At 46.1% G+C, this 15829-nt stretch overlaps 1 protein-coding gene across 13 annotated transcripts in view; it reads left to right on the top strand.

Annotated features, from left to right (window-relative positions):
* Positions 1–15829, top strand: part of TRRAP (transformation/transcription domain associated protein) — a 137890-nt gene that overhangs the window by 28033 nt on the left and 94028 nt on the right. For 10 of the 13 annotated variants that reach the window (XM_050783921.1, XM_050783929.1, XM_050783931.1 and 7 more), the window contains exons 13-20: positions 939–1017; positions 3566–3800; positions 4888–5251; positions 5337–5434; positions 5907–6101; positions 7184–7375; positions 10892–11057; positions 12877–13133. In XM_050783921.1, the coding sequence (XP_050639878.1) occupies positions 939–1017; positions 3566–3800; positions 4888–5251; positions 5337–5434; positions 5907–6101; positions 7184–7375; positions 10892–11057; positions 12877–13133 (1586 nt within the window). The remainder of the gene's footprint in view (positions 1–938; positions 1018–3565; positions 3801–4887; positions 5252–5336; positions 5435–5906; positions 6102–7183; positions 7376–10891; positions 11058–12876; positions 13134–15829) is intronic. The other 3 variants (XM_050783930.1, XM_050783928.1, XM_050783920.1) reach the window with 1 other exon arrangement.

Below are 15829 nucleotides of genomic sequence, written 5' to 3'. Positions count from 1 at the left end.
AGGGCCTGCTTGTCGCTGCTTCCGTTTGGCTGCTCCTCCGTGTGCTGCCTGGCTGTGGAATTACCTAGAAATGTGCATCTTGCACATTTCAGTGTCTGCATTTCTTTTATGCCTTTGACCCTCAATAGCTATGAGCTGGTGGAAAGTGTACTTTATTTGACTTACTGCAGCTGGCTTTGTGTCAGGCTTATTCCAGAACCTGAACATCCTTTGGGATGATTGTATTAATAGAGCTCCCCAGGGGAAGTGTGGACATGCTGTCGCTGCCCCATGTGCACATCCTCAGAAGCCTGAATTGTCCCTGAGTGGTGACCGGCTGTTTCTATAGAACCCTGGTTAGGTTCAGGCCTGCAAGGGCGCAGAGAGTGAGTTTAGGGGTGGTTCTACCTGCAGGAATAGAGCAAGAGAGGAACCCTGGCGGGGATTCTGGTGAGCATCATCCGGGGAGTCAGGAACCGTAACCTGGGACTCATACCTGTGAGAACATTGTAAAAACGCCTGGACCTTTGTGATTTATATAGAGAAACATTCTTAGGTCTTCTTAGTATGCTTCAGGGTAGTAAAGGAGCATTTAAGAGATCTCGTTCCCTTCTCCAAACTGGTTGGGAGGGTGGTGGCAATGTTTAAGGACGGTGGGATGTGCCTGGGTGGTTAAGTACCAGAGGTGGAATCTCTGCCTGGGGACACCAAGCTGATTTATTCTTAATTTGATCTCTGACCCTGACTGCATCTTTGACAGCAGGTGGCTGGTGTGGCCTAGTAGAGCTGCTGTGTTAGACTAAAATAGCATTTGTGCCTTTCTGGTCTCCTCTCTGTCCCTTTTCAGGCCTGGGTTGCATATCAGACTGCGGGCTAGCTACTTTTTGAAAGCACTATAAAGTAATTTAATATGTAATTGGTTTTGTTAGTGATCTGTGCAATGAATGTTTGTCTTCTAGAGTTCATTCCTTGCATGGACAAGCTGTTTGATGAATCCATACTAATTGGCTCAGGATATACTGCCCGAGAGACTCTAAGGTACGAGATTAAACCAGTGATACCTGGTTGGTTAAATGCCAGGAACATCAGTTACTGGCACTTCATGTTACAAGTGTTTCAGTGAACACAGGCTGTTGGGCCTTGACATACCTGTTAGGTTTACAATTGCAGGATTTTTGTTTTTGTTTTATTTATTTATTTATTTATTTATTTATTCATTCATTCATTCATTTTGAGGCTCAGTCTCTCTCTGTCGCCTAGCCTGGAGTGTAGTGGTGCAAACTTGGCTCACTGCAACCTTTGCCTCCTGGGTTCAAGCAATTCTCCCTGCCTCAGCTGTCCTAGTAGCTGGGATTACAGGTGCCTACCACCACGCCTGGCTAATTTTTGTATTTTTAGTAGAGATGGGGTTTCATCATGTTGGCCAGGCTGGTCTTAAACTCCTGACCTCAGGTGATCTGCCTGCCTCAGCCTCCAAGTGCTGGGATTACAGGCGTGAGCCACTGTGCCCAGCCAAGAATTACAGGATTTTTGGAAAGCCCTTAGATTACCTTTTGTTCTTTAGCTTAAAGGAAGAAATCAAAGTAATCATCTTGATTTAAATTTTAGGTAAAACTTTATCTGACTTTATTATTGTTTTTTGCTTTTTGTATAATACATCTTTTTTTGTTAAAAAAAAAATTTTTTTTTTTATGGTAACCTACCTGGAAGATAGAAGGGAAGAAAACCTTTTGGTCCTGCGCAGGGAGATGGAGTAATGTTGCTAATATCTTAATGTACGTCTGTATAATCTTAGTTTCTTACACTTAAAAAAAAAAAAAAGTAGTTGTGTCCAGGCATAGTGGCTCACGCCTATAATCCCAGCACCTTGGAAGCCCGAGGTGGGCGGATCACCTGAGGTCAGGAGTTTGAGACCAGCCTGACCAACATGAAGAAACCCCGTCTCTACTAAAAATACAAGATTAGCCGTGTGTGGTGGCGCATGCCTGTAATCCCAGCTAGTCAGGAGGCTGAGGCAGGAGAATTGCTTGAACCCAGGAGGCGGAGGTTGTGGTGAGCCGAGGTCACGCCATTGCAATCCAGCCTGGGCAATAACGGCGAAACTCCATCTCAAAAAAAAAAAAAGTGATAATGGTTACTATTTCTAAAGCAGAAAATTAACAATTTAATCATCTTTACATTATAAAATGGATCAATATTTGCCATATTTTGCTTCCAGTAAGGAAGGTGTGATGGATCTTTTGAAAAATGTTTAGGATCCTTTGAATATGGTACAGTTTTCTCACTGTTTTCTGTAGACAGTGTTGTTATAGGCATTTTTTGTAACTTGGGGTTGAACCTCCCTAGAATTGGATGTGAAATTATGTTACTCCTGCTCGAAGCCCTCCAGTAGCTTTCTGTTGTTCTTAGACAAAACCCAAACTCTTGACCATAGCATTTGAGTCTCTGTGTGATTTGGCTCTGTCCATCTGTTCAGCATCTTGTGTTGGTCCTTCCTCTCTGACTTGCTGCAGCCACACTGGCTCCTGCAGCTCCCCTCCCCAACCTGCTGCAGCATGCCACCCCCTACAGCTCCCCTCCCCAACCTGCTGCAGCATGCCACCCCCTACAGCTCCCCTCCCTGACCTGCTGCAGCATGCCACCCCCTACAGCTCCCCTCCCCAACCTGCTGCAGCATGCCACCCCCTACAGCTCCCCTCCCCAACCTGCTGCAGCATGCCACCCCCTACAGCTCCCCTCCCCAACCTGCTGCAGCATGCCACCCCCTACAGCTCCCCTCCCTGACCTGCTGCAGCCATGCTGGCCCCTACAGCTGCCCTCCCTGGTGTGCTGCAGCCACACTGGCCCCTATAGCTTCTTGGCTACTTCAGGCAGTTACTATCTCTGGGCCTTTATCTTTCCTGTTTCTTCCATCTGGAAATTTCCCTGGATTTTTGCCTTAAGGCCCCTTTTTGTCTTTAAGATGCCACCTCAAAGGAACCGTCCCTGGTACCCTGTTTAAGAATAGCTCCCCCCACTTATCTTTCTCATGTGTCCTTTTTACATCTCCCCCAGCACTTATTAACTTGTGTAGCTTATTTCTTTACTTGTGTGTTTCTCTGCTGTAAGTAAGCTTCCTGAGGGCAGGGGCTCTGGTCACTGAGATGTCCCTGGCATCTAGCCCAGGATCTGGCACATGGCAGGTGTCCATGTGTTTAGTGGGGGAAAAAACTCATAGCCTGAAAATTCTTATTGTGTCTCTGTAAAGTGGTCATCATATATAAAGATCGATTGACCTGTCCTGTTTGTTTTTGAGTAACAAAGCCCATTCAGTGCATGATCAAGCTGGTAGTATTCCTCCTCGGGTTAGCTGTATGTGCCAGCATCTGTTAGCAACTTTATGGCATGCACAAAGTTAACCTTTTAGCTTGGAAGGTAAAGATGGAGGTATCAGTACAAAACCTGAACCCTCTTCCGTCATGTGTCTGGGAGAGAGTAATGTGGGGAAAACGGGCCATGTAACTGTGTCGTCCCAGTGGTGGTGTTCCTGGGGCAGAGCAGGCATGGCCACGTGGGAATGAGCACTAGCAGAGGTCTCTGCCCGCAGGCCCCTCGCCTACAGCACGCTGGCTGACCTCGTGCACCATGTCCGCCAGCACCTGCCCCTCAGCGACCTCTCCCTCGCCGTCCAGCTCTTCGCCAAGAACATCGACGATGAGTCCCTGCCCAGCAGCATCCAGACCATGTCCTGCAAGCTCCTGCTGAACCTGGTGGACTGCATCCGTTCCAAGAGCGAGCAGGAGAGCGGCAATGGGAGAGACGTCCTGATGCGGATGCTAGAGGTACCAGCTCTTCTGAGTATCATCCATCCTGCAGTCTATCCTTTTGTGGCTAAACCCTTTTTTTTTTTTTTTTTTTTGAGACAGAGCCTTGCTCTGTTGCCTAGGCTGGAGTGCAGTGGCGTGATCTCAGCTCACTACAACCTCTGCCTCCTGGGTTCAAGTGATTCTCATACTTCAGCCTCCCAAGTAGCTAGGATTATAGGCATGCGCCATCACGCCCAACTAACATTTTGTGTTTTGGTAGAGACACGGTTTTCCCATGTTGGCCAGGCTGGTCTTGAACTCCTGGCCTCAAGTGATCCTCCTGCCTCAGCCTCCCAAAGTGCTCGGATTACAGGCGTGAGCCACCATGCCCGACTTGTGGCTAAACTTGAACCAGTGCTGTAGGGGCGGCTCGATTGCTAGGCTCGATCCCAGGAGTTAGACCACCTAGGTTCAGACCCAGGGTCCCCAGATGCTTCACTTCTGTGCATCAGTTTTTTCATCTTTTCACCTGAGTTGTGATATCTGCCTCATAGGATCGCTGTGGAGTTAAATCAGGCAGCACTTGAAAGCTCTTAGCACACTTCCTGGCAAGTAATTAGGAGAGTTATTTTCTGGGGCCATAGTACCCAAGTGCTAGACTGGCTGTGGACATCTCTGGGGAGACACCCAGAGTATGAGGGATGTGATTCCTGAGCCCCGGGGGTGGTGGCGGGGCCCTGGTGGGATGAGGCCTGTAGTCCTGGGTGAAATCTAGGCCTTGCCTGTCAGGCCAGTCACTCAGCCTTCCTGAGCCATACTCTGCACATGCAAAACGGAGATGGTGTTGGGAGTAAACCAGCACTTTTCCTTTACACCTGGCACAAAGGAGGTGTCCAGATGTTACCAGCCTTCCACCAGTTTTGTTGGGGTGGTACAAAAGTAACTGTGTTTCATCAGAAGTAATGGCAAAAGCTGCAATTCCTTGGACGCCAACCCCATAGAAAAGCAGCATGACTTCAGCAGCTCGTGTCAGTCCTGTCTTATTTCACTGTGATCTGAGCAGTATTTGGCCTGTTGAAGAGAAATAATTCTGTCCTCTCCCTTGAATTTCTCTTCCCGTTAGGTTTTCGTTCTCAAATTCCACACCATTGCTCGGTACCAGCTCTCTGCCATTTTTAAGAAGTGCAAGCCTCAGTCAGAACTTGGAGCCGTGGAAGCAGCTCTGCCCGGGGTGCCCACTGCCCCTGCAGCTCCTGGCCCTGCTCCCTCCCCAGCCCCTGTCCCTGCCCCAGCTCCACCCCCGCCCCCACCTCCACCTGCCACCCCTGTGACCCCAGCCCCAGTGCCTCCCTTTGAGAAGCAAGGAGAAAAGGACAAGGAAGACAAGCAGACATTCCAAGTCACAGATTGTCGAAGTTTGGTCAAAACCTTGGTGTGTGGTGTCAAGACAATCACGTGGGGCATAACATCGTGCAAAGCGCCTGGTGGTAATTCTGCTCTTCAGTTACGTAGACAAACGATACTTTTCATAAAGTGAGTTTTATTCGAGTTAATATACTTTCTTTTTTCCAGAAGCTCAGTTCATTCCCAACAAGCAGTTACAACCCAAAGAGACACAGATTTACATCAAACTTGTGAAATATGCAATGCAAGCTTTAGATATTTATCAGGTAAGGAAGTGCCCTCCAGCCAGGCTTTCACATATGGAAAGTACCTCTTAGTATTAGAGGTGCTAGTGATGGGGTGGCAGTGAGAGCTGTTGGTATTTGGATGGTCCACAGTATTTGTATACCCAGATGTGCTTTGTTCCGCAACATAGCACTGGGTTTATGTGGGAATTCTTATTTATAAGAGTCTATGTGCATTTTGTGGGGCAGATGGTGTAAACGGAATGCAATAGAAATATAAGACTTAAGTTTACTAATTTTTTTCATGGTCTGAACACCTAGAGATTTTGTTTTTTTTTTAATTCTTTGCCAAAATTAAGGTGAGAGAGGAGAATTTAAAAGGTTTTGGAGGGGGACATTTGTTATCTAATTTAAGTGCTCTATTTTAAGTGTGCAGCTGATCTGGTTAGGTAATGGAACATATTCAGAGAGGTTCAGTTTTAATGCCGTGGGTGGCTTTTTTCCCCTCTATTAGGTCCAGATAGCAGGAAATGGACAGACATACATCCGCGTGGCCAACTGCCAGACTGTGAGAATGAAAGAGGAGAAGGAGGTGTTGGAGCACTTCGCTGGCGTGTTCACAATGATGAACCCCTTAACGTTCAAAGAAATCTTCCAAACTACGGTCCCTTATATGGTGGAGAGAATCTCAAAAAATTATGCTCTTCAGGTATAAAACTCCTTTTTTTAACATTGTTTGAACATTAACTTTACAATTCTTTATGTCTTAAATACTTTTTCATTTATTTCAAGGATTTTAAAAATAATGTAGCCAAAGATGTGCTTATAGCATGAAATTTAAAGAAATATTAGGCCGGGCGCGGTGGCTCAAGCCTGTAATCCCAGCACTTTGGGAGGCCGAGGCGGGTGGATCACGAGGTCAGGAGATCGAGACCATCCTGGCTAACATGGTGAAACCCCGTCTCTACTAAAAAAAAAATACAAAAAACTAGCCGGGCGTGGTGGCGGGCGCCTGTAGTCCCAGCTACTCGGAGGCTGAGGCGGGAGAATGGCGAACCCGGGAGGTGGAGCTTGCAGTGAGCCGAGATCGGGCCACTGCACTCTAGCCTGGGCCACACAGCGAGACTCCGTCTCAAAAAAAAAAAAAAAAAAAAAAAAAAAAAAAAAAGAAATATTAGGCCATAATGTCTTGAAACAATTTTTGAAAGATTCAAATGCTTTGGGTCAGTTCCTTTCATTAGTAGAAATAAATGTGTGGGCTGGTTGCGATGGCTTATGCCTGTAATCTCAGCACTTTAGGAAGCCAAGGATAGCTTGAACCCAGGAGTTTGAGATCAGCCTGGGCAACAATGGTGAAACCTGTCTCTACAAAAAATACAAAAATTAGCTGGGTGTGGTGGCGCACACCTGTAGTCTTAGTTACTCGGGAGGTTGAGGCAGGAGGATTGTTTGAGCCCAGGGGGTTGAGGCTGCAGTGAGCTGAGATCACACCACTGCACTCCAGTGTGGGTGACAGAGAGATACCCCTTTCTCAAAGTCTCAAAAAATATGTGTTAAATGTAGTCCTTGGTATTTGATGATGAGGATGAAATAACAGATTATATCATTGAAGTGAACTGCCCTGCTCTGTGCTCAGTAAACCCATTTCATTTTTTTCCTTTGGTAGATAATTAAATTTCTTGGAGTGTGTGATACAGGCTTGGTTTTATGTTTTTGGAAAGCTCACTACTTTGTCTTAAAGCTGCTTTGGGGAAGGGATTAATTTTTCACATGTGTTTCTTGTTTTGACAGATTGTTGCCAATTCCTTCTTGGCAAATCCTACTACCTCTGCTCTGTTTGCTACGATTCTGGTGGAATACCTCCTTGATCGCCTGCCAGAAATGGGCTCCAATGTGGAGCTCTCCAACCTGTACCTCAAGCTATTTAAGCTGGTCTTTGGCTCTGTCTCCCTCTTTGCAGCTGAAAATGAACAAATGCTGAAGGTAAAGTCCATTTAATCTAAGTAGTGCTTCTGTTCAGGGTTTTGTTATTGTTGTTAGAGACAGGGCCTCACTGTGTTGTCCAGGCTGGTCAGCCTCTGGACTCAAGCAATCTGCCTGCCTTAGTCTCCCCAGTTTTTGGGACTACAGGCGCTCACCACTGTGAGTGTGCCTGGCTTGTTTTTTTTTTAATTCTTATTTTCACTTTTAAACAGAAATTGTAGTGACTCTATATATTTATAAAGTGCTCTTTGAAATAGTAAATATTTGCAACAAATAAGGGCCAAGTGTGAAAAACATTCCGTGTATTTCTAAGCAGTAACTAATTTGTCTAGTAACTTAAAATGAAAAATCCAAAACTCTTATGGCAAGCAAGTGTGGTGTTATTAGTATTGACACCACTGATTTTCTTTTTTAAACCTAATTTCTTTTTTGGGTTACAGAAATAAAATAGGAGCAGATGGTTCTTATTTTTAAACATTTCATTGATGCAAACGAACTTATTAGAAGGAAAAAATGTCTTCACCTACCTCTCAAATACGGTGTGACGGTTCCGATTATGTTACCAAGCAGTGGTCTCACTCCCAGATGCACATTGAAGCCAATACAATGGTACCAGCTTTTCAGGAAAAAAAAAAAAAAAAAAAAAAAAAAAAAAAAAACACATCTTTATTGCCAGGTCGATTGACAAGGAGACAGGAGACCTCATTCTCCCAGAGCTGGGGTCTCAGGGTGGGTTTTATGGGAAGAGTAACGGTGAGGGAGACGGAAAAATGCAGTGAGGTATGATTTGATTGAGCTCTGCAGTGAGGCAGTGCTGGGCCTTTTGCTCTTAAGTTCCTGTTGCAACAAAACAGGGCTCCCTTTGCTTCTTAATTTGGTCCTTGTTGCTTGGTCCAGGTACTTGGGTTCCATCTGTGGTTAACTTTTCCTTCCAGCGGGCCCCAGGGTCACTAATCCTACGTGCCTGGTTCACCTGCGCATGCTTGCGACTTGCAGCCTTGGGGTCTGTTGCAACTGAAATCAACTCAGGTGAAGCTGAACCAGTTTGAACTGGTTCTGCGGTTACAGTTACATCAGCAGTTGTCCACTTCACTCGGGTTTTGTTTTTGTTTTTTTGGTATTTTGGGGTTATTTTTTGAGTCTGTCACCCAGGCTGGAGTGCAGTGGAGCAATCTTGGCTTACTGCAACCTCTGCCTCCTGGGTCCAGCAATTCTCCTGCCTCAGCTTCCCTAGTAACTGGGATTGTAGGTGCATACCACCACATTTGGCTAATTTTTGTATTTTTAGTAGAGATGGGGTTTCACCTGTTGGCCAGGCTGGTCTCAAAACTCCTGACCTCAGGTGATCTGCCCGCCTTGTCCTCTCAGAGTGCTGGGATTACAGGTGTGAGCCACTGCGCCTGGCCTTCACTCAGATTTTGTGTTTTCTCTGTGTTAACGGTCTTGGCAGTATGTAAATGACACTTTTCAGGAGTATTTCTTTCTTTTTCCCCTTTAAATAAATTCTGATTAGTCTGTGCTTCTTTATTAAGAACGTCTTAGAGAAGATGTCTCATCATACATTTTTATAGATGAATAATCCTGTGTAATTGGATCTCCTCTGTTATTTGAGTCTAGCAAATGGGTAAAACCTATCCATAGTTATATCGCTAAAAGCAGCAGGTGGTACAATAAAAACCTTATAAAAATGCACTCCCTCTTGTGGCAAAATATCTTAATTTCTATAGAAAATTGAATATGTCAAAAGAGATGCTTTCTCAATGGAAAACTTGAAGATGTAAATAAGATCTGTTCATTTGGAGTAATTGCACAGATGGTGACACAGAGCTCCAGTAACCTGTGCTTTCACACAGCACTTTCCTTGTTTTCTTTTCACAGTTCTACAGAAATTATCAACAACCTTAACTTTTGTGTTAATATAGAAGGAGAGTACTGGTCAGGCGTGGTAGCTCACACCTGTAATCTTATAATCCTAGCACTTTGGGAGGCTGAGGCAGGAGGATTGCTTGAGCCCAAGCGTTCAAGACCAGCCTGGGAAGCATAGTGAGACCCTATCTCTACAAAATTAGTTTAAAAAAAAATTAGCTGGATGTGGTGCTGTGCAGCTGCTCAGGAAGCCGAAGAGAGAGGATCGTTTGAATGAGCTGGGAGGTTGAGACTGCAGTGCACTTCAGCTTGGGTGACAGAGTGAGAGCCTGTCTCCAAAAAAAAAAAAAAAGGGGGAAAATACTTATTTTTAAATTTAAAGATATAAAATATTTAATTGTAACCTGCGTCCACATAATTCATTATCCTCAAATAATTCATTTTTTGCCAGCATTAGATATGACTATGCAGAACAACAACAAAAAAGCCCAGAATAAAACCTACTGGGACAAATCGAATGTTGGAATATGGCTGGGCATGGTGGCTCATGCTGTAATCCCAGCTACTCAGGAGGCTGAGACAGGAGAATGGCTTGAACCTGGGAGGTGGAGGTTGCAGTGAGCCAAGATTGTGCCACTGACTGTACTCCAGCCTGGGAGACAGAGTGGGACTCTGTCTCAAAAAAAAAAGAAAAAGAATGTTGGAATGTTTAAGAAAAGTATTCAAAAAACAATGTTCATAGAACCTTTTGTCCAGAATAATACATGTAGTTTTGTAAAATAAATCTATTCTGCCATATACCATAATAAATTTGGAACCATATCAGTGACTGTACCAAGAATTTATAGTTGCTTAAGTACACAGGCAAAAAATGTTCATGTTAAACTTAGCATGTGACATGTCAAAACCAGGATTTGACAAAATAAGAAGTTAATATGGTTTAAAATTTTGATTAAAGCTAGTATGATCTAGTAGAGTAGCTTTTTAAAAGAAAGATTTATACAAAAATTTTCCCCAATTAAGTCTTCCAAAACACTGTAATCTTCAGTGTCTTCTGAGGTTTTTTTACACTTTGCATACATCTTATTTGGTGGTACAATTACAGTTCCTGTAGGTTACATTTTTTTTTTTTTGAGACAAGAGTTTCACTCTTGTTGCCCAGGCTGGAGTGTGATGAGGCCATCTCAGCTCACTGCAACCTCCGCCTCCTGGGCTCAAACGATTCTCTTGCCTCAGCCTCCGTAGTAGCTGGGATTACAGACGTGTGCCACCACACCTGGCTAATTTTGTATTTTTAGTAGAGACAGGGTTTCACCATGTTGGCCAGGCTGGTCTTGAACTCCTGACCTCAGGTGATCCGCCTGCCTTGGCCTCACAGAGTGCTGGGATTACAGGCCGGAGCCACCTTGCCTGGCCCCTGTAGGTTACTTTTTGCATTTGATTTGTTACAGATACCAACATATACTTTAAGATAAACTATTTTGAGTTAAATAAAGATTGGAATGTGCTTATTTGTTTTTTTTTCCTTTGAAGTAAACACATCAGAATTGCCTTCCATTGCTGTCGGATTGCAGTGACACTTGAAGAGTCTGGAGGGTATAGACCCTCCTCATTTAGATGCCACTAATCTGCATCTTCTCCACCCTGCAGCCTCACTTGCACAAGATTGTGAACAGCTCTATGGAGCTCGCACAGACTGCCAAGGAACCCTACAACTACTTCTTGCTGCTACGGGCGCTGTTTCGCTCTATTGGTGGAGGTAGCCACGATCTCTTGTATCAGGAGTTCTTGCCTCTCCTTCCAAACCTGCTGCAAGGTCAGAGCAGTGACTTTGGTTGCCTTTTAGTCTTGTGTGTCATTTAGTCATGTGTCTAGCCATCTGATTGCTGGGTTTCATCCTCTGTAACTGGTGAGGGTCGTGGTTGGTGGGTTGGGATGTGGCACATCCGCTGCCTCCCTGCGCCCCCGGTCCCCCACTGGGACTTTGAAGGGCGCTGCCTTCAGGAATGGGCCCTTCCCCTCCCTCCTCAGCACTGAATGGGATTTAGGTTTTAGTTGTCCTGCCTAGGGCTTGGTTGCATTTTCATAGTGTTTGGTAAGCAAGTCTAGAAAGTGGTTTCTAGTGGTTTAGCAAGATCAGAGATCCCTCAATTGAAAGATAATCAGAACAAAAAAAGAAAAAGCAGGTGACGAAGCTGACTTACAGTTAGTTTATATTTTCATTTAGCTTCTTATTTGCATAGCTAGAATCCTGTAATTCTTGTATAATTAGGAATGCTCTCAAGGTACGTAGTTAACAGGGATCTGGGTTCATTGAATGCTTACGGGGTGTGTGCTGATTGGAAACACTGTCCCAGGAATTCATTACACTTCTTGGTAAGGTGAACTCTTGGCAAGGAATTGACCCTTCTCATGTATTTCCTTAACTTCCTTAGAGAAGTGACATAGGCTCCCCAGGAGGCAGCAGGGACATCCTTTACTGTTGACTGAAATGGCGATGAATCTGCCATGAGAGGGGCCCATAACCTGGCGCCATGTCCGGATTTAACCCTGTCTTCGGTGGATCCCTGCCCGAGCCCCTGTTTGCACAGTCTGATTTCCTCCTGGGCTCTCAGCTGTCCCCAAGGGTGTTCCTCTCTCCCGGTCTCATTCATGCTGACCCTCTGCTGGGAACTCAGCCCCTTGCCCTCCTCCATCCTCCTCATCCTTTGGATTTGGGACCTGGTTCTGCTGCCCCATGAGGCCATCCCTGATGGCTCCTCTTCTCCCTGAGTTCTCGTCCTTCATCCTGCCTGCCTGTGCCGCACAGGACGTGCCTTTTCTCGGGTCCACTGCCACATGCCTTTCTGTTTCGAGCCAGTCTCGGCTCTCAGTGGCACTGTCTCAGGAACGGGATCAGTAAAGCCTTAACTGTCCTCATGAGTGGTGGGGAGGTGGACTTTATCAGAAAGAGGCTCCTCGCCATTTATAATACACAAAAATTAGTTTTAAAAACTGTTTAGAGAATAGACCTCAGCTGTGGTTTACTGGAAGTCTGATAGTACAACATAATTAAATAATTTATGATATTAAAAGGATATAGTACTATGATTATAATTTAAATTATAATTTATAACAGTTACATACGGCCTGCTGTTGCCACTCAGAAGGGGTCATGAGTGCAATTATGGGACAGATGTTACAGGATGGATTCTTTTTTTTTTTTTTTGAGACGGAGTCTCACTGTGTCTCCCAGGCTGGAGTGCAGTGGCGTGATCTCGGCTCACTGCAAGCTCCGCCTCCCGGGTTCACGCCATTCTCCCGCCTCAGCCTCCCAAGTAGCTGAGACTACAGGCGCCCGCCACCACGCCCGGCTAGTTTTTTGTATTTTTAGTAGAGACGGGGTTTCACCATGTTAGCCAGGATAGTCTCGATCTCCTGACCTCGTGATCCACCCGCCTTGGCCTCCCAAAGTGCTGGGATTACAGGCTTGAGCCACCGCGCCCGGCCTGCGGGATGGATTCTAAGGGCACAGAGGTCTCCCTGCAGTCGTGCTGGTGTGCATGAGAGAAGGAGAGGCAGTTCTTTTGGTGTTTCACCTGGGCCTGAGTCTGGGGAGCGTCTTCCCTCTCTGATGGCTGCACCCCTTTCCCTAGGGCTGAACATGCTTCAGAGTGGCCTGCACAAGCAGCACATGAAGGACCTCTTTGTGGAGCTGTGTCTCACTGTCCCCGTGCGGCTGAGCTCGCTCTTGCCGTACCTGCCCATGCTTATGGATCCCTTGGTGTCTGCACTCAATGGCTCTCAGACGTTGGTCAGCCAAGGCCTCAGGACGCTGGAGCTGTGTGTGGACAACCTGCAGCCCGACTTCCTCTATGACCACATCCAGCCGGTGCGCGCAGAGCTCATGCAGGTAAGATCTTAGTGAGGGTGTTAGCTGGCTGCTTCCCCGGAAGCAGTGGGCTGTCATTGTGCTCTCTGTACTCAAGAGTGGGCTCTCTGCAAGATGGACCAGTGCAGCTCTCTGCTTACTTCATCTTCGTGAGTCTTCTGGTGGATTGAAATATGTAAAGAAGGCTGGGCACGGTGGCTCCTGACTGTAATCCCAGCACTTTGGGAAGCTGAGGAGGGTGGATCGCTTGAACCCAGGAGTTAGAGACCAGCCTGGGCAGCATGGTGAAAACCCATCTCTACAAAAAATACAAAAATTAGCCAAGCATGGTGGCCCACACCTGTAATCCCAGCTACTTGGGGCTGAGGCAGGGGGATCACCTGAGCCCAGGGAGGTCGAGACTGCTGCGAGGCATGATCACACTGCTGCACTCCAGCCTGGGTGACAAAGTCAGACCCTGTCAAAAAAAAAAAAAAGGAAAAAGGAATTGTGTAAAGAAATACTGTTGGTACTGAATGGACATTATTTTGCAGCATTGCCTGTTTTTCAGAGAGCTTTCGCAAGGGTTCTTTTTCTTTTTTTTTTTTTTTTTGAGACAGAGTCTTGCTCTGTCTCCCAGGTTGGAGTGCAGTGGTGCGATCTCGGCTCACTGCAACCATCGCCTCCCGGGTTCAAGCAGTTCTGCCTCAGCCTTCTGAGTAACTGGGACTACAGGTGCACACCACCACGCCTGGCTAATTTTTGTATTTTGAGTAGGGTTGGGGTTTCACCATATTGGCCAGGCTGGTTTGAAACTCTTGACCTCATGATCTGCCCGCCTCAGCCTCCCAAAGTGCTGGGATTACAGCCGTGAGCCACTGTGCCTGGAGAGGGTTATATTCTTAATAAGTTGATGACTGATGAAGGCAGGTGTTATGGTTACTATATGGCCACTATTGCTTCCAGTGAGAACCTCTCTATCCAGAAAAGATCTTCAGTTGCATAGTAAAGGGATATTTACTCTAAAGGAAAAATACAGGTATTTGCTCCACCCTACCCAGAGGGAATAAGAAGCAGATAATAAAGGAGGTTGTTTTGAAGACATTTGTATATTTGTTTATTAAAGTTCATATGTTGGCCAGGCACGGTGGCTCATGCCTGTTATTCCAGCACTTTGGGAGGCTGAGGCAGGCAGATCACTTGAGTCCTGGAGGTCGAGACCAGCCTGGCCAACATGGCGAAACCCTGTCTCTACTAAAAATACAAAAATTAGCCGGGCCTGGTGGCAAGCGCCTGTAATCCCAGCTACTTGTGAGGCTGAGCAGGAGAATCGCTTGAACCATCTCAAAAAAAAAAAAAAAAAAAAGAAAAAGAAAAAAAGTTGATATGTTAAAGTTAGTTTTTCCTACATATTTTGCTATTGTTACTGATTTGTGATCTGGTTGGTAATTGTTGGAGGGTTAGAGTGTGTGTCTCAAAGCATCTGCCCCTGTAGTAGCAGGTATTTAGCTCCAGATAGGAGTGAGAGTATGAACTTGAGATGATGGAGGCTCAGTTACTCCTAGGAGTCTCTGGACAAATTAGATTGGAGACTGCGGCTAGGACTAAGTTTGAGGTTGGGAGATTTTCCCTCCCTGTCCTGAGATTTAGATCTTGGGCTTCATCTAGGCTGGAAGAAGATGGCATAGGGGCCAGGCGTGATGGCTCATACCTGTAATCCCAGCAGTTTGGGAGGCTGAGGCAGGAGCATTGCTTGAGCCCAGGAGTTCCAGATCAGCCTGGGCAACATGGTGAAATCCCATCTCTACTAAAAAGACAAAAAATTAGCTGGGTATGGTGGTGCATGCCTGTAGTCCCAGCCACTCACGAGTTTGAGGTGGGAGAATCAGTTGAACTCAGGAGGTTGAGGCTATAGTGAGCCATGATTGAACCACTGTACTCCAACCTGAGTGACAGAACAAGACCCTGTTAAAAAAAAAAAAAAAAAAAAAAAGGTAAAGATGGCATAGGGCGTGGGTCAGAGTCCCTGCTGGTCACTGGGGGATTGATGAGAGCCTGCCTTTAGAACAGTAGGGTTGGTTCCACAAGACAGACCCTGCGCCTGACCTAGGGTGCATGCACAGCTTGTGGGAGAGGAGGAGGGGGTGGTTCTTAGGCCTTCTCACCATCCATGAGGCAGATGGCCCACGAGAGACACACACAGGGTCAAGGCCACAGGAACCACCACAGGCCTCCAGATGAATGGCACAGGGTCAGCCTCTCCTAGTTCCATCAACCAACTAAGACCATGCGAGCACAGCGGGAGGGCATGCTTGTTCCCAGGGCTGCCCCCTCCTGAGGACACCCAAGGGTTGGGTGGGCCAGATGGAGGGTAGATGAGGCGAGAGGTCTTAGACCCCACCTTTCTGACAATTTCTAAGAAGCCTGTTTGAATCTACAGGAACGTAAGAGAAATTGGAATTTTGCTTGGTTTAGGGAAAAGTTCCAAGATTTTATGTTGAGTATTGCTAGACGTGAATATTTGGCATTGTTAAACGGAAGGTGATTTAAGAAAATAGACTTATGACCAGGTGTGGTGGCTCACCCCTGTAATCCCAGCACTTCGGGAGGTTGAGGCAGGTGGATCACTTGAGGTCAGGAGTTCAAGACCAGCCTGGCCAACGAGGTGAAATCCTGTCTGCACTAAAAACAAATTAGCTGGGCATGGTGGTGCATGCCTGTAATCTTAGCTACTCAGG

This window comes from Macaca thibetana, chromosome 3 (assembly GCF_024542745.1).
Source record: "Macaca thibetana thibetana isolate TM-01 chromosome 3, ASM2454274v1, whole genome shotgun sequence".
Taxonomy (NCBI): domain Eukaryota; kingdom Metazoa; phylum Chordata; class Mammalia; order Primates; family Cercopithecidae; genus Macaca; species Macaca thibetana.
This window is presented reverse-complemented; position numbering and strand designations above follow the sequence as displayed.